The following is a 23,986-nucleotide window of genomic DNA, read 5'->3' as shown; positions in this document are numbered from 1 at the left end:
GCAAAAGAGTGGGATGGGCCCAGTTCACTTGGGTGGATTGTCATTGAGTATTTGTCAACACTCAAATCCTCATCATGGTGTACCTGGAATTTATGATTTGATAACAAACGTTTATCAGTGTCTGAATCGATCTACATTTGATGACAATTGCCAACTTAAGCAAGCAGTTTTCTTTCAGATAGAGGTAGAGATTGGAAAGTGATGTGGAGACAAGAAGGTGCTGCAGATTCTGGTATCTGAAAGAAAGGTGCTAAGTGGGAGTGGTGATGGGCAGATGGAACCAGCTGGGGCAGGGCATGGAATGCCCACTGGGTTAAGTGTGGAGAGGACAGAGGACAGACAGGTTGGTGTTTGAATGGGAAGGAGAGTTGAAATGGCATGCAACTGGGAGATCAATATGGCCAAAATAAAAGATACAAAGTCACAAATAATTCAACAGGTCAGGCAGCATGGATAGGCGACGTTTCTGATCGGGACCCTTCTCTGCTCAGCAAAGCGGTGGCTTCATCTACATTTGATCTTGTTGATGTAGAGGACGCTACATTGCAGCACCAAATGTAACAGATGACGTTGAAGAAAGTGCATGTGAATCTCTGCCTCACACGGAAGGACTATTTAGGTCCCTTGATGGTGATGAGGGAGGAGGTATTTAGGTGTGTTACACTTCCTACGGTTGCAGGGGGAAAGCATCAGAGGAGGGGTGGGTGAGCCAGGGAGTCATGGAGAGAGTAGTCCCTGTGGAAATCTGAACGAGGTGAAGGGGAAGTTGAAGGTGGAGGGAGGGGAAGATATGTCTGGTGGAAGGATCGTGCAACAGCTGCTGGAAATTGATGAAACGGCGGCACGGTGGCGCAGCGGTAGAGTTGCTGCCATACAGCGAATGCAGCGCCGGAGACTCAGGTTCGATCCTGACTACGTGTGCCGTCAGTACGGAGTTTGTACGTTCTCCCTGTGACCTGTGTCTCCAAGGACGTACAGATATGTAGGTTAATTGACTGGGTAAATGTAAAAATTGTCCCTAGTGTGTGTAGGATAGTGTTAATGTGCGGGGATCGGTGGGCGGAGCGGACTCGGTGGGCCGAATGGCCTGTTTCCGCCAGTATCTCTAAATCTAAAAAAAAAAGACAAAATATAGCATTGGTTATGGAAGCTGAAAGGGTAAAAGGTCAGGACCAAGGAAACTGTACGTCTGTTCTGTCTCGGTCAGGGTGGGATGAGAGCAGAAGTGTGGCAAATGGCTTCACAGAGACCTCTCTCAGCTTGATAGCATTACTGAATTGAATTGCATTGAAAAAAATGTATTAGCCATGTATGTATACCTACAAGGAATTTGCCCTGGTGCTTTGCTCGCAAGTAATAACACGACATACAGTAAACAATTAAGAATAAAACATAAAACATTAAGAATAAACCATTATAGTTTAAACATGTGAAGAACGAAATAAAATACCAGAGCAAAAGGAGGCTACAGATTTTTGGTTATTGAGTAGAGCTACTGCTCGTGGAAGAAAGCTATTTTTATGTCTGGCTGCGGCTGCTTTGACAGTCTGGAATCGCCTTCCAGAGGGAAGTGCTTCAAAGAGCTTGTGGCCAGGGTGTGAAATGATTTTGCCCGCTCGCTTCCTACCCCTTGCAGTGTACAGTTCGTCAATGGGGGGAAGGTTACAGCCAACAACCTTCTCGGCTGATCGAACGATGCTCTGTAGCCTCCAGATGTCGTGCTTGGTGGCTGAGCCAAACCAGACCATGATGGAGAAGGTGAGGACAGATTCTATGATGGCAGTATAAAACTGGACCATCATTGCCTGTGGCAGATTGTGTTTTCTCAGCAGCCGCAAGAAGTACATCCTTTGTTGGGCCTTTTTGACTGTGGAGTTGATAGTGGCCCCCCATTTAAGGTCCCTGGAGATGATGGTTCCAAGGAACTTAAATGACTCCACAGATGTGACTGTGGTGTTGTAGATGGTGAGTGGGGGTAAGGGAGGGACAATTCCACTGTCTTAGGAGCATTGAGCTCCAGGTTGTTGCGATGGCACCAGGACGCCAGCTGTGTCACTTCCTGTCTGTCGGCAGATTCCTCCCCATCCTGGATCAATCCAATCAGGGTAGTGTCATCCGCAAACTTGAGAAACTTGACAGAGGAGTCTGTGGAGGTGCAGTCGTTGGTGTAGAGAGAGTAAAGGAGAGGGGAGAGTACGCAGCCTTGTGGAGCTCCTATGCTGTGGATCAGCGGGTCCGAGATGTGCTTTCCCGGCCTCACATGCTGCTTCCTGTCTGTCAGGAAGTTGATGATCCACTGACAGAGGGGTTCAGGCACAGTCAACTGGGAGAGTTTGGAGTGTAGTAGCTCTGGCACAATTGTGTTGAATGCAGACTTAAAATCCACAAACAAAATCTTTGCATAGGTTCCCTGGGGGTGTAGGTGCTGGAGGATGAAGTGCAAGCTGAGGTTGACTGCGACATCCACTGACCTATTGGCCCAGTATGCAAACTGCAGGGGGTCCAGCAGGGGGTTTGTGATGTTTTTCAGCTGGACCAGCACGTCTTTCAAGGGTCTTCATGATTACAGAGGTCAGTGCGACAGGCCTGTAGTCATTAATACTACTTAAGTGATCCTTGTCTTTTTGGGTACAGAAACAATAGTGGAGACTGAAGCAGGCAGGGACAGGACAGGACAGGACAGTACAGTTTGCAGGGACTGGTTGAAAATGTCTGTGTAGACCGGTGCCAGTTGTTCGGCACAGAGCTTGAGGGTAGAGGGGGAAACATTGTCCGGCCCTGGAGATTTCCAGCTTTTCTGTCTCCTGAATAGCCTCTCCACCTCCTCAATTTCTATTGTTAGTGATAGAGAAGTGGCCAGACTGATGTTGGGCAGCAAGGAGGGGGTGGGTAGTGGACGAGGGCCCAGTCTTTGCAGACTGGAGTCAGGCTGTGAGTGGGTGTGAAATGGTGATTGGGGAGGAGTGGGTGGGGAAGGGCCCAGTCTTTGCCGATTGGATTCAGGCCTTTTACACCAAGGCCTCTATTGAACTGATCCCCAAGGACAAGCAATGTTGGAAAAACTGAAGTCCACACCACAGGGATCACTATTCGTTGGCTACAAGTTCCGTAACATTGCCCCTCATCAGCATATAATTCAGACTTTGGAGTTTCAACTTTTTTTAATTGCTTCTGACAATGCTATGTTTGCAGCTAGAAATGAAAGGGTGCTTTTAAACGCAGGGTACCAGCTATGCTTGGACAACATATTTTGATGCCTATGCTGTACTATTCTATGTTCTATGTTCAATGCAAAGTACTGCACTGACTGGAGCCCTGCAAATGCAGAGTCCCTTTCTTCCAAATCTAAACAACATTGCTTGGAGACTAAACGTCTGTTGTGGCAGACTCATTCAAAGTAGAAAGGTTGTGCAATATTATATTGCTACATGCAAGCATTTAGGCCTTGAATCACAGATAAAGTTTGCTCTAGTTACTGTGAGATAGTCTTTATAGGCAGTAAGGGTGGCATGGTGGCACAGAGGTAGAGCTGCTGCCTTACAACACCAGAGACCCGGGTTCGATCCCGACTACGGGTGTGTCTGTATGGTGTTTATATGTTCTCCCCGTGACCGTGCGGGTTTTTCCTGGGTATTCCAGTCTCCTTCCACATTACAAAGATGTACAGGTTTATAGACAATAGACAATAGGTGCAGGAGTAGGCCATTCAGCCCTTCGATCCAGCACCGCCTTTCAATGCGATCATGTCTGATCACTCTCAATCAGTACCTCGTTCCTGCCTTCTCCCCATACCCCCTCACTCCGCTATCCTTAAGAGCTCTATCCAGCTCTCTCTTGAAAGCATCCAACGAACTGGCCTCCACTGCCTTCTGAGGCAGAGAATTCCACACCTTCACCACTCTCTGACTGAAAAAGTTCTTCCTCATCTCCGTTCTAAATGGCCTACCCCTTATTCTTAAACTGTGGCCCCTTGTTCTGGACTCCCCCAACATTGGGAACATGTTTCCTGCCTCTAATGTGTCCAATCCCCTAATTATCTTATATGTTTCAATAAGATCCCCCCTCATCCTTCTAAATCCCAGTGTATACAAGCCTAATTGCTCCAGCCTTTCAACATACGACAGTCCCGCCATTCCGGGAATTAACCTAGTGAACCTACGCTGCACGCCCTCCATAGTAAGAATATCCTTCCTCAAATTTGGAGACCAAAACTGCACACAGTACTCCAGGTGCGGTCTCACCAGGGCCCGGTACAACTGTAGAAGGACCTCTTTACTCCTATACTCAACTCCTCTTGTTATGAAGGCCAACATTCCATTGGCTTTCTTCACTGGTCCATTGGCTTTCTTCACTGAGGTTGTAGGTTAATTGGCTTCAGTAAGAAATTGCAAATTGTCCCTGGTGTATAGGATAGTGCTGGAGTACGGGGATCGCTGGTCGGCGCTGGTCGGCGCAGAGCCGGAGGGCTGAAGGATTTGTTTCTTGCTGTATCTCTAAACTAAATACTAAATACTTCCAGGGAGATCCGAAACCCATTCCTTTGTAAGTGCATTCAAATTGTTGAGAAATAGCAACCGGTGAAAACCTGCCCCACCTCCCCTTAAATATTTACTTTCCATCTGCTAATCAACCAATTTTAAAGTTATTTGCTCAATTTAGCAAAACATTAATTAAACCAATATTTTGGAGTAGCATTTCCAATATTTTATCGTTTAAATGTTTATGCCGTAAAATATTTTTGAAATAACTTTTAATCTATTATGTTGTTTTGATATCGTGAAAAGTATTGCAATATTCAAAAGTGAAAATGATATGTGTCATGACACATTAACTTTCACTTTGATGTGATTATTGATAATGTAGTTAGCGCTATGATCGAGTGATGGTACACTTATAGGGATTATTTTGGGTTACATTTTCCCAGTATTATAACATAGTAAAAGAGCTATTTGTCAATTTTTTTACATTATTTGCTACTTCCTAATAAAGTAGAGAATGTGCAGGTTGAAATATTTTGCTGTATGTGTTTGCACTTTAGCATTTTCCTGTGATTTCAGCCTAAGATTCTTTAACAATACTTTCAGAGTTCTTTTTGTTTGCAACTTTTTAGAATGCCATTGCAAGGGGATAGCAAATATCTATGTTAGCAGCTTTACTGATATATATGAAATGCAGTGCATTAAATATTTTGCATGTAAATTTGAATTACATCAGATATGAGGCATGGGCATAGAAATTCTGGTGCATCGTTTTTTTCAGATACCATGGAATTTTTTTCAAAGCCCCGATTAAGTGCAGTGGGTCCCAGTAAAAAAAGTCTAGATTTTTCCATTAGAGATGCACAGTGATGTGGCACAGCTTGTAACCAACCTCTTTCCTCTTCACCTCTTCCCGGGGAGAGGGGGGGGGGGGGGATGTTGCAATATCACAATCATGGGGCTTGCACAAAAGCGGTGTGGGTCCCATCTGCAGTGTCAACCATCTGCTGTGTCAATTACACTGGCTGGGAATCATTTTCAGCCCAAGGGAAGTTGTCTTTGTTAATAGAATAAATTCTCAACAACAAATCTGCAATCCATTTTACATATTGCCCAATTTTCATTATCAGCTGGAACATCTGCTGATTCACTATCACCCATTTTAATCCTACGACCAGAGACCTATTACAATTTGCTTACTCAAGGTGGCTAAACTTTTCCAGGGACATAAGTTTACTTCATACACATTGCCAGGAGGTACATGGTAAGAAGAACTGTTGTGTGTCTTGGAATTACTAGAAAATCTGACATCTTGTCTGAAATAGCCAAACATCTTTTAAGAGCTTGAAGCAGGCATGGAGCCAAATGCTTTAAATTTGTGTACATGTTCGTTTTGACAAAAATAAACTCCAATATGCATGAACAGAAAATGCGGGATTGGTTTCATAATTGCCCTTTGACCATGATCTGCATATGATTAGACTGCTTGTCCCAGCATTTAACCTTTGGCTTAAAAGCAATCAGTCTGCGTAAAAGTGAATATGAATCTTGCAATTAACAGAGAAGAAAAAGCAGGGCAAATTCCAGCCATTCAGGAAGCTGTTCGGCAAGAAAAGGAAGGTGCCGTCAACATTTGCCGCAGAAGTAAATCTGAAATCCAGTCACTCATCAGGGGATGTTCGAAATGGCATTGTGTCAGCTAATGAGGAGTCAGAAGATGAATTAAGGTAAAGCCTTGAATAAATGTTTCTCCCCACAATTTTAAAGATACTAAGCCATTAAAGTCTTGTGGTAGAGTGAAGTCACGATTAATGTTTCATCAGCAGCATTTTTGTTCATTAACACTAACTGTTGAATTGATAAATTAGGATGCAATGAAAGAACTACGTGGCTATTTAAGGAAAACAGTGAACAGCAACCTTTACCAAAATGCTTGTGTTACATTATGAGGAATTAGATTACATTCTATGTGATTATCTCATAGACTTTCTCAATAAATAGTCTGATTTTTATACAAGACTGTAATCCAATCTACAAATGAGTATTGGTAGTACTAGCTTATTGCAATCAAGTGTAACAAGATACAGTGAAAAACCTTTTTTTGCACTATCCAGGCAAATCAACCATACATGAGTACAACAGGAAGTGCAACAAGAGAAATGAAATGGAATGCAGAATATAGTGTTAGAACTATAGAGAAAGAGGAGATAAAAGATGTGCAGGTGCTGCAGTGAGATAGATTGGGTATTTATCCAGAGCATGTAAGAGGTCCGTTCAAGAGTCTGATAACAGCAGGGAAGAAGTTGTTCTTGAGTCTGGTGGTACATCTTTTCAAGGTTTTGTATCTTCATCAGATCCATTTCATAAGACCTAATTCTTCTGCCCAATAAAAGAGGGAGAAAAGAGAATGCCTGGGGTGAGTGGTCCTTGATGATGTTACAGAGTGACAGAGCTACGCAGCACAGAAAAAGGCCCTTCGGTCCACCTTGTTCATGCCGATCAAGTTGGCATATTGGGCAAGTCTCATTTGTCTGCATTTGTCCAATAACACTGGAAGCTCATTCCAGATACGAACTATCCTCGAGTGAAAAGGTTGCCCTTGTGTTTCCTCTGAAATCTCTCCAATCTCAATTTAAGTCTGTGCCCTCTAGTTTTTGAATCCTCTACACTGGGAAACACACTGTTAGTGTTCACCCTATCCAAGCCCCGTGATCTTGTACGCCTCAATGAGAGGTGTACTCAATAAGGTCACCCCTCAACCTCCTCTCCTCCAAAGAAAAAAAATTCCAGCCTATCCATCCTCTCCCTATAACTCAAGCCGGTAAACCCGTGTGACCTCCTGGTAAATCTCCTTTGCAGCCTTTTATTGAATTTTTGTGTATATTATCTAGGCATTCCATTTACAAGCCTTTAAGCCACTGTAAAAATGTCATTGTTCCATTGTCATTACATATGACAATTAAACACTCTTGACTCCCGCCCATGACCCCATGCTGACTATCCCTAATCAATCCGTGCCTATCCAAATGCGAATAGATGTTTCACTAAGATTAGCCTCAACTAACCATTGATGTCAGGCTCACTTGTCTGTAAGGCCCTGGTCCTCAATGCCCTCTTAAATAACGGTACAACATTAGCCACTCTCCAATCTTCTGGAACTGCACTTATGGCTGAAGATGATGCAAATACCTCTGCAAGGGTCTCTGCAGTTTCCTGCTGAGCTTCCTACAATGTCTGGGAAAGTATTTGGTCAGGCTCTGGGATTTCCACCTTAATGTGATTTAAAACAGCCATTACCTCCTCTTTGGTAATTTGTATAAGATCTAACACATCATAATTCCAATACCTCAATTTATTAGCTTCTATGAACTTATAGTCATACAGCATGGAAATAGGCCCTTCAGCCCAACTTGCCCATGCCAAGAAAATGCCTCACCTGCCTACGTTTGTTTGGCCCATATCCTTCTAAACGTTTCCCATCTTGGCCATCCTATCTACCTGTGACACCACTTTCATGGAACAATGAACTTTACTCCTAGATCCCTCTGCTCTCCAACATTCTCCAGAACCCTGCCATTCACTGTGAAGGTCCAGGCATGGATTGACTTCCCAAAGTGCAACACCATACACTTATCTGCATTGAACTCCATTAGCCATTACTCAGCCCACTTGCCCAACTAATCAAGAGGCTGCTGTAATTTTTGATAACCATCTTCACTATCTACGATACCATCCACTGGCATCATAAAGTTAAATAGGACTGAATCAAGACATGAATTTTCCTAATTCACACTCCATCAACATTTTTCCCAGCCTTATTTTTGTGTAAGGATTATGAAGATAATGTATAAGCAGATCAATGTAGAGCACAGACCCACCTCGTTCATTTTGCAATTCCAGTTGTCTAATGAAAATTGAAATTAACTGAGGAAAAGGAAAGTATAATGGATAACATTGTATTTTCACTTCTGAGACTTATGTTTGAAAATATCACTGTCCTGTGGTCTGAAGAATGCTGTTGTATGGAATGTTTCGTTCATCATTATTTTGCACAACTTTTCATAATATACACCACCCAGTGGACGGGAAAGGGATTTCCATAAATGTCAGACATGATGAGACTGAAAATCATAATGTTTTGGAATATACACTGTTTGAATTTCAAGAACAGGCAGAAAGTGCTGAAAATTCACAGCTGTAATATTTCAGAATCAGATTTTCCCACATCCATCAATAACAACAGATTTGAAATTGGCATAGTTGTTTCAATCGAAACATGAATACCTGACTATCCCCTCCTCCTTATCTCCCGTACCTGACCTGGTTAGTAGAACACCAAGCCCCTGTTACCCTCTCAGAAACAATATGGTCACAGATGTGCTGGCATTATAGACAATAGACAATAGGTGCAGGAGTAGGCCATTCGGCCCTTCGAGCCAGCACCATCATTCAATGTGATCATGGCTAATCATTCTCAATCAGTACCCCGTTCCTGCCTTTTCCCCATACCCCCTGACTCCGCTATCCTTAAGAGCTCTATCTAGCTCTCTCTTGATTGCATTCAGAGAACTGGCCTCCACTGCCATCTGAGGCAGAGAATTCCACAGATTTACAACTCTCTGACAGAAAAAGTTTTTCCTCATCTCCGTTCTAAATGGCCTACCCCTTATTCTTAAACTGGCCCCTGGTTCTAGACTCCCCCAACATTGGGAACATGTTTCCTGCCTCTAACATGTCCAACCCCTTAATAATCTTATATGTTTCGATAAGATCCCCTCTCATCCTTCTAAATTCGAGTGTATACAAGCCTAGCCGCTCCAGTCTTTCAACATATGATTTCAACAGGCATTCTACCTGTCATTGTCTTTGCTTGGATGCATGTGCAGCAAGACCAACTCCTATGCTGTGAACACAATGGTTGTCATCTACCCGATCTGAACAGGACAGGAAGCCCAAAGAAAACAGATGAATGAGACCTAAGCACCTAGGCGTAAAGGTGTCTTACTTTAAAATGCTTATAAATAATGATATGCTCCACTAAAAAGATCTGTGGATGAATACTTCCATAAACTATCTATGTGATAGCACACTGTGTTCAAACATAATTGCATTAATACTTACGAGTAATCAAAGAAAGTGAAATATGGAAACTCATGTTAAAAATGGAAATAATGGAGTTGAATTTGGCTTGTAATTATTGCACCTTTCTTGAAATATAATTGCATAAATGCTTACAAGAATTCAAAAGAAGTGAAATATGGAATCTCATGTTAGAAATTGAATTAATGGAGTTAAATTTGGCTAGTAATTATTGCACCTTTTGAAACATTAAACAAGGTAGGGATGCATTTTGTCCATTGTAACCTAATATATGAAATTTTGATAGGGCCGCTAGCATCAGCACGGGAACCAGGGCATTGTCCCATGACAGTATATTTATCCCAGGGGGTTCAGCATCCAACAGAACAACGGAACAAGTGGCATCTCAGGAAAAAATCCCGGGAAAAATTCGAGCCCTTCAGGTGAGATATGTTGTAATGACAAGGTGATGCCTGTGCTGTATTGACTGCTAAATTCAGATCTGTATCATATCTTGAACTTGTTTTACTCTTTGCGAGTGCAATGCTGTCTCAGACCAAACCCAGTTTAGAATGGATGGATTCTCATAAATTAAATTAAATTGTTGAGTGGAACAGTGCGATAAATGGGCTATTTGTTGCCAGACTAGAGATTCTCGTGTCTAATCCAACACATGCTGATTGCTTATGCAAATCCTGCACATGGGGACATATTCTCTCCTGTTATTAATTTATCGCTGCTTGCAAGGTTACTTCCTCCCAGATATGAAGACAGGTGGAGCAGTGAGTTAGTAACGCTCTGAGATCCAGCGCAGAGTGATGGGGTGTAAGTCTTAATGAGACAACTGTACAGATCTTTATGTAGGCTCAGCATAATTAGTCAGTGTAATACCATATTACAGGAAGAGCACATTTTCATTTTGCTTGGTTTTACTGATTTTGAATCAGAAACGTGATGAAGAGGATCAGCATGTTGATCCGCTGTATGACATTGGCAATGGATAATGCTCAAGACTCCAACATTTTCAGTGGGTTACTGGAAAATCTGCATTTTACGCAGTTTAACTACTGCACGTTATTTTGGTGACTATTGCTTATTTAAATTCTGACCTTGCAGACAGTCTCTAATTCAACTGTGAGATTAAAAGGGGGTCACTTTCAACTTACTGCTGGAGCTCTCCATAATAGTCGCTGCGCATTTGATTTAAATGAAATGTGAAGATAGCATCTTTAAAGGATACCAATTGATGTACGGCAGCATTAAATAATAAACTGTTCTCAGTGGCTCACAATGAAAGGTATAAAGCAGCAAAATGATTTACTTATTTATCTATTTATTCAATTCTCTATGTTCTAGAAATCCCTGTAAAGCGTCTTTGAGTGTTTGAAAATCGCTATATAAATGTAATGCATTATTATTATTATTATTATTATAAAGATTCAATTAACGTAGCTTGCTTTAAGATCCTATTTTTTTATTCTGGCCTTTTGGATGCATGAGTGCTTTTCTGTGATGTGCCAGTGAATGCCTGTCACTGGCCCTTGGATGACTTGGGGTTTCTGGTGGACTGTAGGTCACACAAACACTTTATATTATGGGGTAACTCAGCGGGTCAGGCAGCATCTCTGGAGAAAAGGAATAGACTGACTCTCAGTCTGAAGATGGGTCTCAACCAGAAACATCACCTATCCCTTTTCTCCAGAGATGCTGCCTGACCCACCGAGTTACCCCAGCTTTTTGAGTCTGTCTTTGGTTTAAACCAGCATTTGCAGTTCCTTCCTACACTTTATATTGTGGACATGTTTCAGATTGTGCAAACCTCATGAAAACCACCCGACCCAAAGATGCACACTGATCGACAGCAGCAGGTTCCTGTTCTTGTACCACAAGTGTTGTGCCTACATAAATTATACATTTGAGAATAATGTTGTTAGTCATTGCTGAAAACAATTTTAATATTGTATATTCAAGGTCTCCTGTTCTTTAAATATAAAAAGTGTAATCACAGGGATATTAGGAAACTGGATATCTTTAGTCAGAGGGTGGTGAATCTGTGGAATTCTTTGCCACAGAAGGCTGTGGAGGCCAAGTCAATGGATATTGTTAAGGCAGAGATAGATAGATTCTCGATTAGTATGGGTGTCAAGGGTTATAGAGAGAAGGCAGGAGAATGGGGTTAGGAGGAACCGATAGATCAGCCATGATTGAATGGTGGAGTAGACCTGATGGGTCGAATGGTCTAATTCTGCTCCTATCACTTATGACCTTATGATCTTGTATCCTGTATTCCACATGCACCCTGATGGGTGTTTCCCTTTACCTTTACTTTGCACGCTGAAGGCCAGCTATGATCTCAAGAGACCAAATAGACTCTTCTGTCGACAATTTATATTCTACAGTATTTCCAGAACCAGGGGCCACAGTTTAAGAATAAGGGGTAGGCCATTTAGAACGGGGATGAGGAAAAACTTTTTCAGTCAGAGAGTTGTAAATCTGTGGAATTCTCTGCCTCAGAAGGCAGTGGAGGCCAATTCTCTGAATGCATTCAAGAGAGAGCTAGATAGAGCTCTTAAGGATAGCGGAGTCAGGGGGTATGGGGAGAAGGCAGGAACGGGGTACTGATTGAGAATGATCAGCCATGATCACATTGAATGGTGGTGCTGGCTCGAAGGGCCGAATGGCCTACTCCTACATCTATTGTCTATAGCACACTGTGTAACATCAGATCCCATTGTGCAGTGTGATGTAAAGTTAGAAAAGCAAAAACTTTATCGATATCTCTTACACCGTCAAGAATTACAATAATCATGTGTTTTGTTTCTTCCCTGGCTGATGATTGCTTGTGGGTTTACTTTGCTTTCTGGAAAACTGGATGTAAGTATTTCAGTAGCTGTTTGCAGTAGATGGCCATTTTCGTGCAGAGGGAATGCTTGTAAATAATCAAATCTGCTCTTTGTCCAGATGCAACACTGTCTTTCCAGGATGTCCCCAATGAAAATAAATGCTGGGTTAAGAAAGAAACAAAAATGAACAACTCATTGCACAAACACTTCCCAATGAAGTTAGCATATTTGCCAAGATACAAATGGGCTGCTAACAACATGCGTAGGAATGAACTGCAGATGCTGGTTTATACCGAAGGTAGACACAAATTGATGGATCAGCGGGTCAGGCAGCATCTCTGGAGAAAAGGAATAGGTGACGTTTTGGGTCGGACCCCTTATTCTTTGGTCTGAAGGGTTCTGACCTGAAATGTCATCTGTTCCTTTACTCCAGAGGTGCTGGTTGAAATGCTGAATTACTCCAGCATCTGGTGTCGATCTTTGAGCTGCTAATTATGGGTCTGTCTCAGTGTGAGTTAACACCACATGCAGAGGAGAGATGCACAAGTGAACAGAAAGCGACAGAGAACTGCATGTGGAAGAGGTGCAGTTGATTTGAAATATGATTAATATTAACAGTTATAAATTGCTGTAAATTAATTTTAATGCGATTATTAAAGAGTGTGAACCCAACATCAGCGTTTTCACTGAAATACATTGCTCAGATGACAGCACTCAAATAGAGTCAAACCACGAACATGCCCTTTGGCCCACCTCATCCATGCCAACTAGGATGCCCCATCTTAGCTTGTCCCATTTACATAACCCTTTAAACATTTCCATTCCATGTACCTGTCCAAATGTCTTTTTAGTGTTGTTATTGTATCTGGCTCAACTATTTCCTCTAGACACTCGTTCCATTTACCCACCACACTCTGTGTAAAAAAAAAAAGTTGTTCCTCGGTTTCCTATTAAATTTTTTCCTTCTCTGGAGAAAAGACTCTGCGCATTTACTTTATCTATTTCCCTCATGCACCTCGACACCTCTATAAAATCACCCCTCGGCACAATAAATCCCGATCACATCTCCCGAATGGACATGGCTGCTTTTCCACAGTTGGTTGCATTCCATCAAATAGACGTTCCCTTTCGTGTTAGATAGCTAAAGAAAAACGATAAAAGCTTTCACAAGGTAATAGGATGGCTAGATTAAATGTGTTTTGGTGGATCTAAAATGGTGAACATTCAGTGTAAAGTTTGGACATGGAAAAAGCAAAATCATATATGTGCATATTTTTGAGATGCTGTTTGTAATTATAAGTTGAGAGTAAACAATTCACACATGTGAAAAAAAGCTTATTTTACATATTGTGCTACATTTTAGCATCATTTAGAAAGGAATATTAAATTTGGTCGAACACCGCAGACTCTTATCGTGCAAAAAATGGAAAGTACCCGGTCCAATTCAGAAGTTGATGGGTTTTCCAGAAGTCCATTAGAAGAATGCACCCAAGAGGAAATCCAATTACCTGGTTCAAGACTCAAGGTAAATGTTCAATTTTCTCTGGATTTTATCAGCGCATCTTATAGTTTGTATACATTCTGAACCAGATTTTTAAAGATAAGACTGCCCATTCACCATCATATCTCCTTGCCATCCAAGTTATTATTTTGGTTGTCACACGGATTCATTTTTGCAACAACATGGTTCTGATAATGTCTGACAAACACTGGATTCAATTTTTTTTAAATGAATGGATTCCCAGAAAATAGCTCAACTTGTAACACTTTGTCCTTAATGGAGGCCTCTGGGTTACCAATCCCATAACTTAACTATTGTGTTAATGTCTGTAAAAGTGTAGGCAACGAACACTGGCAGTTTTGAAAAGATTCTGAAAAGTAGATCCTTCAAGTTTGAAAGGACACTTTTTTAATGAGAAATTACTTATGATCTCTCTATTTGTTTATGTTACATAATAAAATGAATGTAGAAACAAGGAACTGCAGATGTTGGTTAATGCACAAAAGGATACAAAGTGTAGGAAGGAACTGCAGGTTTAAACCTAAGATAGACACAAAATGCTGGAGTAACTCAGCGGAACAGGCAGCATCTGTGGAGAGAAGGAATGGGTGACGTTTCGGATCGAGACCCTTCTTCAGACTGGTTAGAGATAAGGATCAAGACCCTTCAGTTTTCCCTAACCAATCCGAAGAAGGGTCCCGACCCGAAACATCACTCATTCCTTCTCTCCAGAGATGCTGCCTGTCCCGCTGAGTTACTCCAGCTTTTTGTGTCTATCAAAGGATACAAAGAGCTGGACTAACTCAGCTGGTCAGGCAACATCTCAGGAGAACTTGGATAGGTGACATTCTGGGTTGAGACATTTCTTATAATAATAATAATAATAATAAATTCCTTATTCGTCCTACAGCGGGGAAATTTACAGTGTTACAGCAGCAAAGTGGATAGCAAGAGAGCAAGAGATCACTCATTATAAATAAAAGATACATAAATTGTCATCGGTTTTCTGTGTGTTCTTAGCTGTTATTGTTGACTCATCTGCTGGGAGCAGTGCTGGTTGTGCAGTCTCACAGCAGCGGGAAGGAAGGGCCTCCTATATCTCTCCTTCACGCACTTGGGGTGAAGGAGTCTGTCACTGAAGGAGCTACTCAGTGCAGTGACAGTGTCCTGCATGGGGTGGGAGTCGTTGTCCAGCAACGATGTTAGTTTTGCCATCATCCTCCTCTCTTCCACCATCTGCACTGAGTCGAGGGGGCAACACAGGACAGAGCTGGCCTTCCTGACCAGCCTGTCGAGTCTCTTCCCTTCCGCCGCTGAGATGCTGCTGCTCCAGCAGTCTACTCCATAGAAAATGGCCGATGCAACCACTGTGTTGCAGAAGGTCCTTAGGAGTGCCCCCTGCACTCCAAAGGACTTGTACTCCTTAGCAGATAAAGTCTGCTCTGGCCCTTTCTGTATAGCGCATCGGTGTTTTCAGTCCAGTCCAGTTTATTGTTGAGGTAGACACCCAGGTACTTATAAGGATCCACCCTCTCGATGTCCATTCCCTGGATGTTCACCGGTGTCGGGGGGACCTTGCTGGCTTCTGCAGGTTGATTGTGCAGTTGGGGGGGGGGGGGGAGCTGGAAGGTGGGAGAGGCATCACAAAGCTTGGCAGGTAATAAGTGGACACAGGCGAGGGGGGTTTGTGGTGGGGAGGGTCGGGGTAGTGGAAGGGAGTGGGTGAGCGGTTTAGAGGTGAGTTAAAATAGGAGAATTCAATGTTCATACCATTGGGTTGTAAGCTACCCAAGTGGAATACAAGATACTGTTCCACCAGTGTGTGTGTGGCCTCGCTCTGGCAATAGTGGCACAGCGGTAGAGTTGCTGCCTTAGAGCAGTATCTCTAAAAGTCTTTAAAAAGTAATTACCTGCAAATATTATGCTAATTATCCTGGGGGAATAAATGACATCATATCTGGTTTGCATTGCTAAAATGAATTCTGATTCCTTTTGTTTAGACTTTAGACCTTCCATTAGACTTTAGATGTACAGTGTGGAAATCGGCCCTATGGCCCACCGAGTCTGCGCCAACCACACTAGCACTATCCTACAAACTAGGGACAATTTATAATTTATACAAGCCAATTAACCTATAAACCTATGTGTCTTTTGAGTGTGGGAGAAAACCGGAGCACCCAGAGAAAACCCATGAGGTCACAGGGAGAACGTACAAACTCCATACAGACAGCACCCGTAATCAGGATCGAACCCGGTTCTTTGGCGCTATAAAGGCAGCAACTCCACTGTTGTGCTGCCCCAATTTCTTTCTTTCATTGTTTGTTATCTACATAGATTAATGCTGAGAAGTGTAACTTAATTATTGCTACCATTTTAGAGATGAAATTGAAAGTTATTTCAAATGTTTTTTTTGTTATGCAGCTTATTATTAACAATTCCCATTGAATTTAAGTAGCATTCGTCTTGCTTTTCACTTTTATCTTTCATATCTTTACTTTTATAAGTATTAGTAGTGTTAATCCATCCTTCCATTTTATCCTCTCTCTCTTCCAGTCTCATGACCTGCCCAACAAGCAAAGCTCGAGTTTAGGTGAAGCAGGCGGTGGAGCAGAAGAACAGGTAACAAAGTTCAATGTGACCAAACAATGGTTAACCTGTCCATTAATATCTTCGGAGCTGGAAAATAAATGTTAAAATGGACAGGTGATATAAAACTGATATAATTCTGTTCTGGAGAGAAGGAATGGGTGACGTTTCGGGTCGAGATCCTTCTTCAGACCCGTAACGTCACCCATTCCTTCACTCCAGAGATGCTGCCTGTCCCACTGAGTTACTCCAGCATTTTGTGTCTATCTTCAATTTAAACCAGCATCTGCAGTTCTTTCCTACATATCATTCTGGTCTGTCTGTAAATTCTGCTCTTTAACATTCGAGCCAAAGTAATATAAATTATCTTTCAAGGGCACCAATATTTAAATTGGAACAATAAGTGTTGAAAATGCTAATTTTAAGTTAAGTAAATCTCTGTAATGGTAGATATCATGCTTAGTATCCTTGGTGCAGTTTATGATTCCAATTGTGAATGAAGGAACTGCAGATGCTGGTTTGCACTGAAGATAGACACAAAATGCTGGACCAACTCAGCGGGAGAGGCAGCATCTCAGGAGAGAATGAATGGGTGGTGTTTCAGGTCAAGACCCTTCTTCACACCTTCTTCAGTCTGAAGAAGGTTCTCGACCCCAGACGTCACCCATTCCTTCTCTCCAGATGCTGCCTGTCCAGCATTTTGTGTCTATCTTTATGAATCTTATTCTTTAAAACCAGATGTACCCGTTATGAACACAGCTACTATTTTGTAAATTCCACAGGCTCGACTTTCAAGGCCCACTAGCTCCCAGCCTTCATCAAGTTCTGGGGGAACGATTGAATCGATCAATCTTGATTCAGTCCCACAGTCAATGTGCCGCCTCGACAATACTGCAGCCCGACATAAACTTTCTATCAAGCCACGGAATCAAAGGGTGTCGAAGAAACATGGGAGATTGCCACTGGTAATTGTGTTGCTATGTATCTGTGAAAATGTTGTACATTTTGCTCTTGAAAGTCAGTATAGTTTTCAGTCATCATAAAAATGATAAGTTTGGAAAATCATCATTTTTATTCCTATCTCCACCTATATCCTTTCTTTGTCCCGCCACCCCTGACATCAGTCTGAAGAAGGGTCTCGACCTGAAACGTCACCCATTCTTTCTCTCCTAGATGCTGCCTGACCCGCTGAGTTACTCCAGCATTTTGTGATACCATCATTTTTATTATGATAATTTTCTTATCATACAATTAAAGTATGGTTTAACTTGACTACACCATTGTTTTATTACAAAAAGTGGCATGTTGCCGGAGTGAAAGAATATATATTTCTGACATTAAAGGAAGCCATGTTTGTTTCTGGAAAACCGGCAGAAATTATCTAAGAAAAATTTAATAATTCAATATAGCTGAAAACTCAATTATTAATTCATATTTCAGTTGCAGTGATTACAAGCTGTTTATAAGCAGCTATGATTTCTTTTTTTAAGGGTGTGTTCCTCTTTTTGTAATAAAATAGATAATATATCAAAACCTTGATTCATAATTCAACTCGGGTGAGCTGATTTGTACAAGGTATGCATGTAGAAATGTATTAACATCTGATTAAATTATCATTCTTACCAACAAAGTAGAAATATGACACCCTGGAAGAGTGGGGTGGGGGCAGGAAAGGAGGAATTAGGATCATTTGTGAATTGGTGCATATTATATTGATTTTGAGAATAATTAAAAACCTACATCTTGCAGGATCTGCTGGAAGTGACTATCCACGAGTTTAAATATGAGCAAGAAGAGGTGCAGATACATGTGGAGAATGAACAAAACTATTATAAACCAGTAGGAAATAAAAAGGAAGAAAAAATGCATCATGAGGATGAGCAACAAAAATATAGAGAGGAGACTGAGAAGCATAAATGGCAGGAAAAAGATCAAATGCAATATGAATTAGCAGAACATGGGAGACGGGAAGATGGCCAAAAGCAGGAAGCACAAAGAACACAAGAACAAGGACAGAGAAGTCAAGAAGAGGAGCAAAACTTACAAGAGGAAGAGCACAGACGAAGAGAAGTAGAGGAGCAAAAGGTACGAGAGGAGGAACAGAGACAAAGAGAATTAGAGGAGCAACAAGTACGAGAGGAAGAGAAGAGGCAACAAGAATTAAAGGAGCAACAATTACAAGAGGAGGAACAGAGGCAAAGAGAATTAGAGGAGCAAAAAGTACAAGAGGAAGAGGAGAAACAACGAGAATTAAAGGAGCAACAATTACGAGAGGAGGAACAGAGGCAAAGAGAATTGGAGGAGCAAAAAATACGAGAGGAAGAGGAGAGACAACGGGAATTAGAGAAGCAAAAAGTACGAGAGGAGGAACAGAGGCAACGAGAATTAAAGGAGCAAAAAATTCAAGAGGAGAGGCAAAGACGAGAAGTTGAGGAGCAAAAAGAACGAGAGGAAGAACAGAGGCTTTGTAATGAAGAGAAACAAAATAGGATAGTGGATTTGAAAATGGAGAAAGAAGAAAGATGTTTGGAGACGAAAGAGATGAATCAAAGGCAGGAGAAAGAGATCTTTCATTTCAGTGCTGACGAAAACAAAGAATCTAATGAAGTAACACAAAGAAAAGATTTGGAAATGCAAAGAGAGCAGAAACTAAAAAAGCTGACTGATTTAGAGAATCCACAAAGGGAAGATGAAGAGAGGGAAAAGGACGATAAAGTATTAAATGAAGAAGAACAACAATTTCTTGAAGCACAGGCAGAAGAACGACGTAGAGAGGAACTTAGATGGAAAGAACTGGATCAAAGACAGACTATGTCACAGCCATTTTCATTCCAAGTTGCTTCAGGAGATAAACAAATTATTTTCCCAAAAGTTAATCTGACCCCTGTGACACATCCAAGAGAAACAGTGACTTCTTTAGATACACATGTCCTACAGTCTTCTCCAAAGTCACATAGAGGTCTCTCCTCCTCAAATTACGTCCCTCACACAGCCATTCTGGTCACCGGAGCTCAACTTTGTGGCACTGCTGTTGATCTGAAACAGATTAAAGATACCGCCTGCAAATCTTTGCTCGGTTTTTCCGAAGAGAAAAAATCCGCTGATTTTCCATTTGTTGAAAGAACAGGCAAGTCAAATCCTGATATGAGGAGTAGAATTGGAAAGTCAAAATTCAATCCAGGACAATCACTCGACCAGTCAAGGGCTTTAACTGAGTGGGCTGCTATTCGGGCCAAAATTCTTAAAAGTTCTAATGAAAGGTTGCAAGAAAAGGAAAGAAGGGTTCATAGCAGATTTAGTGATGACTGGACTACGTTCAAAGTTTCCAGCGTGCATGGCAGTTTGAGAAAAACACTATCCGCTAATGCAAAATTTTCAATAACACCTGCATGGCAGAAATGGGCAGATGGCAGTAAAGCCAATGATGGTGATAAAGGAAATATATCTCACGAGAAAGAGAAGCAAAATGTACCCGATGAAGATGTGTCAGTGGCTAATTTCACGATGGATTCTTCTGAATCCGGCAAGTCTTTGACATCTGGAGACATTGTACAGGACGTAACCAAAGACATACAAGATGATTCACACTCAGAAGCTCGCATGAGGAAAGCAGATGCTGCGGAAGGCTGTAAGTTTGCCAAAGATATTCCATCGTTTTTAGTTCCAAGTCTTCCTGCAATACCAAGGAAAGAACATACGCTGCCACAAGCTCAGGCTCCCCTTGATAACCGAGCTGTTTCCAGCATGATCCCGCAGACTGAGGGGATGATGGATACATCACCATTTGGTATAAAATTACGAAGGACCCACTATTCACTTCGGTTCCATTATGAGCAACAAGGAGAACAAAAAAGGAAGAAGAGGTACAGTGCTGGAGATGGTATGGAAGGAATTCCAGCCTTCCTTGCTGCAAAAACGAAAGAGGGTGAATCATGCACCGTTTCTGGTAAGCAAAGCACTTGTCCCAAGAATAGTAACATTTTGAGAAACAGATTAAGTAGTATGTCAGACATTTCACAACCTGGGATTACATATCTAAGTAGTGTTGATGTGGCAAAACATATTCAAAGTAAGCTCGCTGCACTTTCAAATGAGAAACTTTCATCAAGATCACAAACATCTCAAAGACCAGCTTTAGCACCCAAGCCTACACAGCTCACTGCACCTCCATCCCCGCCCATTACCTTAAACAAGACAGACTTCATTGACATTGCAGATCACAAAAACACAAAGACTTCACTTGATTCAGATGTGAGAACAGAAGATGAGAAGAATGACACCTCAATGCAAACATGCAGATTAAAGAACGAAGATGAAACAAAAGACAAAACATCTCTTTTCCTGTCCATCAACCTTCCCTGGAGGGAAAGGGCAGACAAAAAACCAGGCTCCATTACGAAAGGTAGGCAAAGTGTGAATTCTTTGCAACCATTTTGGCTCCATTATGATCTATTAAGACGTTCTCCTTATTAAAAAGGGCTCTGCTTTTCAATTCATCAGAGCATTGGATTGTAAAAAGTGGAAAGATTTGCATTTGTAAAACATATTTTAAAACCCTGCACTCGTCCACAACTGCTTGAAAGCACCATACCACTAATGCAGTCCAGTACTACAAAATGGGTCATTAGTACAAGAAACAACTATCACTATGTGCACATAGTTTGAGTTTGATTTTGGATGCTGGCTGATTTATTTGAAATAGTCCCATGTGCTCTTTTAAATTTTCTTGATGGAACAGATGGAACCTCAGAACAAGGTGATCTCCACATTATCTGAATGGTGTCAAGTTAGGAAAAGGGGACGGACAACGAGATCTGAGTGTCCAAGTGCATCAGTCACTGAAAGGAAGCATGCAGGTACAGCAGGCAGTGAAGAAAGCCAATGGAATGTTGGCCTTCATAACAAGAGGAGTTGAGTATAGGAGCAAAGAGGTCCTTCTGCAGTTGTATAGGGCCCTAGTGAGACCGCACCTGGAGTACTGTGTGCAGTTTTGGTCTCCAAATTTGAGGAAGGATATTCTTGCTATTGAGGGCGTGCAGCGTAGCTTTACTAGGTTAATTCCCGGAATGGCGGGACTGTCATATGTTGAAAGACTGGAGCGGCTAGGCTTGTATACACTGGAATTTAGAAGGATGAGAGGGGATTTTATCGAAACATATAAGATTATTAAGGGGTTGGACACGTTAGAGGCAGGAAATATGTTCCCAATGTTGGGGGAGTCCAGAACCAGGGGCCACAGTTTAAGAATAAGTGGTAGGCCATTTAGAACGGAGATGAGGAAAAACTTTTTCAGTCAGAGAGTTGTAAATCTGCGGAATTCTCTGCCTCAGAAGGCAGTGGAGGCCAATTCTCTGAATGCATTCAAGAGAGAGCTAGATAGAGCTCTTAAGGATAGCGGAGTCAGGGAGTATGGGGAGAAGGCAGGAACGGGGTACTGATTGAGAATGATCAGCCATGATCACATTGAATGGTAGTGCTGGCTCGAAGGGCCGAATGGCCTACTCCTGCACCTATTGTCTATTGTCTAATACGGCACATTCTATCAATAATGGATAGGATTGATTTCCTGCTTCTTCCTTTACTTTAGTCGTCTCTGGATTAAGAAGTCTAATGAACATCTGTGCAGTCAGGATTATGGAATATATTGTGGGCTGACAGAAATAGGATACTGACAATCTAAACAGTTCATGGAATGTCTTTTAAACTAAAACTAATAAAAGGCTTGTGCATATCATCCGATGACTCAAAGTTTAGAGTGCCACAAATTGTGCCGTGGTTGATCTTATTGCAGCCCATCATTGGAGCAACCTAAAACTCAGAATTCAATACAGTGTAACATAAGTGATTTCTAAAAAAAGTAAACAAGTTCCCTGAAGCCTATGCATAATATGGACTCTAGGAAGTGAATGCCTGAAGAGATGGTGCATTAGGGAGGACGTTCCATTTTTGGATCAATAGACAATAGGTGTAGGAGTAGGCCATTTAGCCCTTCGAGACAGCACCGCCATTCACTGTGATCATGGCTGATCATCCACAATCAGTACCCCATTCCTGCCTTCCCCCTATATCCTTTGACTCCGTTACCTTTAAGAGCTCTATCTAACTCTCTCTTGAAAGCATCCAGAGAATTGGCCTCCACTGCCTTCTAAAGCAGAGAATTCCACAGATTCACAACTCTCTGGGTGAAAATCAGTTCTAAATGGCCTACCCCTTATTCTTAAACTGTGGCCCCTGCTTCTGGACTCCCCCAACATCGGGAACATGTTTTCCGCCTCTAGCTAGTTGGAAATTATATACACCTTCCAGCCTGGATTTCAAGACTGGTCACAAAAGGAATGGCTCATGTGTTAAACAAATCCAACAGATATTATCAAAATAATAAGGAAATTGTAATAATTTATCAGTTTTTGCTGGAAAACTGTTATACCCGAATAGTCCATTTACAAACAATGTTTTGATGAAATATCGATAACTATTCAATTATACAAGAGAGAATGATGAATATTGTTTTGCAGTTTATTTTTAATACCCCACTGTCATCTATATTACTCTTATGATTGTAATGTAAGAAGCCTTATAAGGAGCAGTAATCAATTTCTATAATTTTATTTTCATGTATTATAAATGGGCAACAAGAACAATTCATATTAATGAGTTCATATTAATAACAAAACATGCGCTATGATTCAGCTTGGCATAGGCAGGTTTTATATTCAATTCACACTATCTCCTAAGCTTAGAATGATGAACCAATGCTGCTGAACTGTGCAGATATCATAGTTACAGACTGCTAACCATACAAGGGGCTTGCGTGATTGTCTTGCCCATAATGTTGGTGGAAGTCCCATCGAAAAGCACAAAATGTTTCAAAAAACAATGCTGGAAGAACTCTGCAAGCCAGGCAGCATCTGAAAATGGACAATTGACATTTCTTCAAAGTGATGGAATAGAGGAGAGAAAATGTGGGGTGAGATGGGGGGAGTGGTGGGGAAAGAACTGACAAGTGATAGGTGGATTTAGGAAAGGGGAGTGATTGGCAGATGAGTCGGGTGGGGGTGGAAGTTTTGATCTATTGCCAGTTCTTGCCTCATCCCTTCTCCTCACCTATCTCCATCAAGTTTCTGCCATCGTTCCATGCTGCCTGATCCGCTGATTCCCTCCAGCACTGGTTTTGCTCAAAGTCTCAGCATCTGCTATATCTTGTATCTCCAGTACTATTGTTTCTTCTGTGTATCTATAATTTTATCCAAATATCTTGCAAGGACTGAATTTAATTTATTCTTTTAACTCTTAAGCTGGTGACTGTGCCATGCTTACTATGATAGCTGTGGTAAATAGCCCAATCAAGGAACTGAGTATCTAATGGAGTTTTGATACTTTGATGCAGCGTGATAGGGAGACACAAAAACATCAAGATATGTACAATTCAGAAAAACATATGTTTCTCTTTGTTGCATTTGAATGTCCAATTCTAAAATGCTTTCAAAAGCAAATAAACG

General features: G+C 41.6%; 1 protein-coding gene across 3 annotated transcripts in view; it reads left to right on the top strand.

Annotated features, from left to right (window-relative positions):
* The window catches only part of cracd (capping protein inhibiting regulator of actin dynamics), a 79,698-nt gene that overhangs the window by 42,747 nt on the left and 12,965 nt on the right, over window positions 1-23,986 (top strand). The window contains exons 2-7 of one of the 3 annotated variants that reach the window (XM_078398353.1): window positions 6,040-6,205; window positions 9,865-10,000; window positions 13,764-13,925; window positions 16,455-16,520; window positions 17,270-17,452; window positions 18,237-20,433. In XM_078398353.1, the coding sequence (XP_078254479.1) occupies window positions 6,040-6,205; window positions 9,865-10,000; window positions 13,764-13,925; window positions 16,455-16,520; window positions 17,270-17,452; window positions 18,237-20,433 (2,910 nt within the window). Of the gene's footprint in view, window positions 1-6,039; window positions 6,206-9,864; window positions 10,001-12,624; window positions 12,699-13,763; window positions 13,926-16,454; window positions 16,521-17,269; window positions 17,453-18,236; window positions 20,890-23,986 lie in introns of those variants that run through there. The other 2 variants (XM_078398336.1, XM_078398345.1) reach the window with 2 other exon arrangements.

Source organism: Rhinoraja longicauda, chromosome 1 (assembly GCF_053455715.1).
Source record: "Rhinoraja longicauda isolate Sanriku21f chromosome 1, sRhiLon1.1, whole genome shotgun sequence".
Classification (NCBI taxonomy): Eukaryota; Metazoa; Chordata; class Chondrichthyes; order Rajiformes; family Arhynchobatidae; genus Rhinoraja; species Rhinoraja longicauda.
The sequence above is the reverse complement of the archived record's forward strand: the minus strand, read 5'-3'. Positions and strand labels throughout refer to the sequence as shown.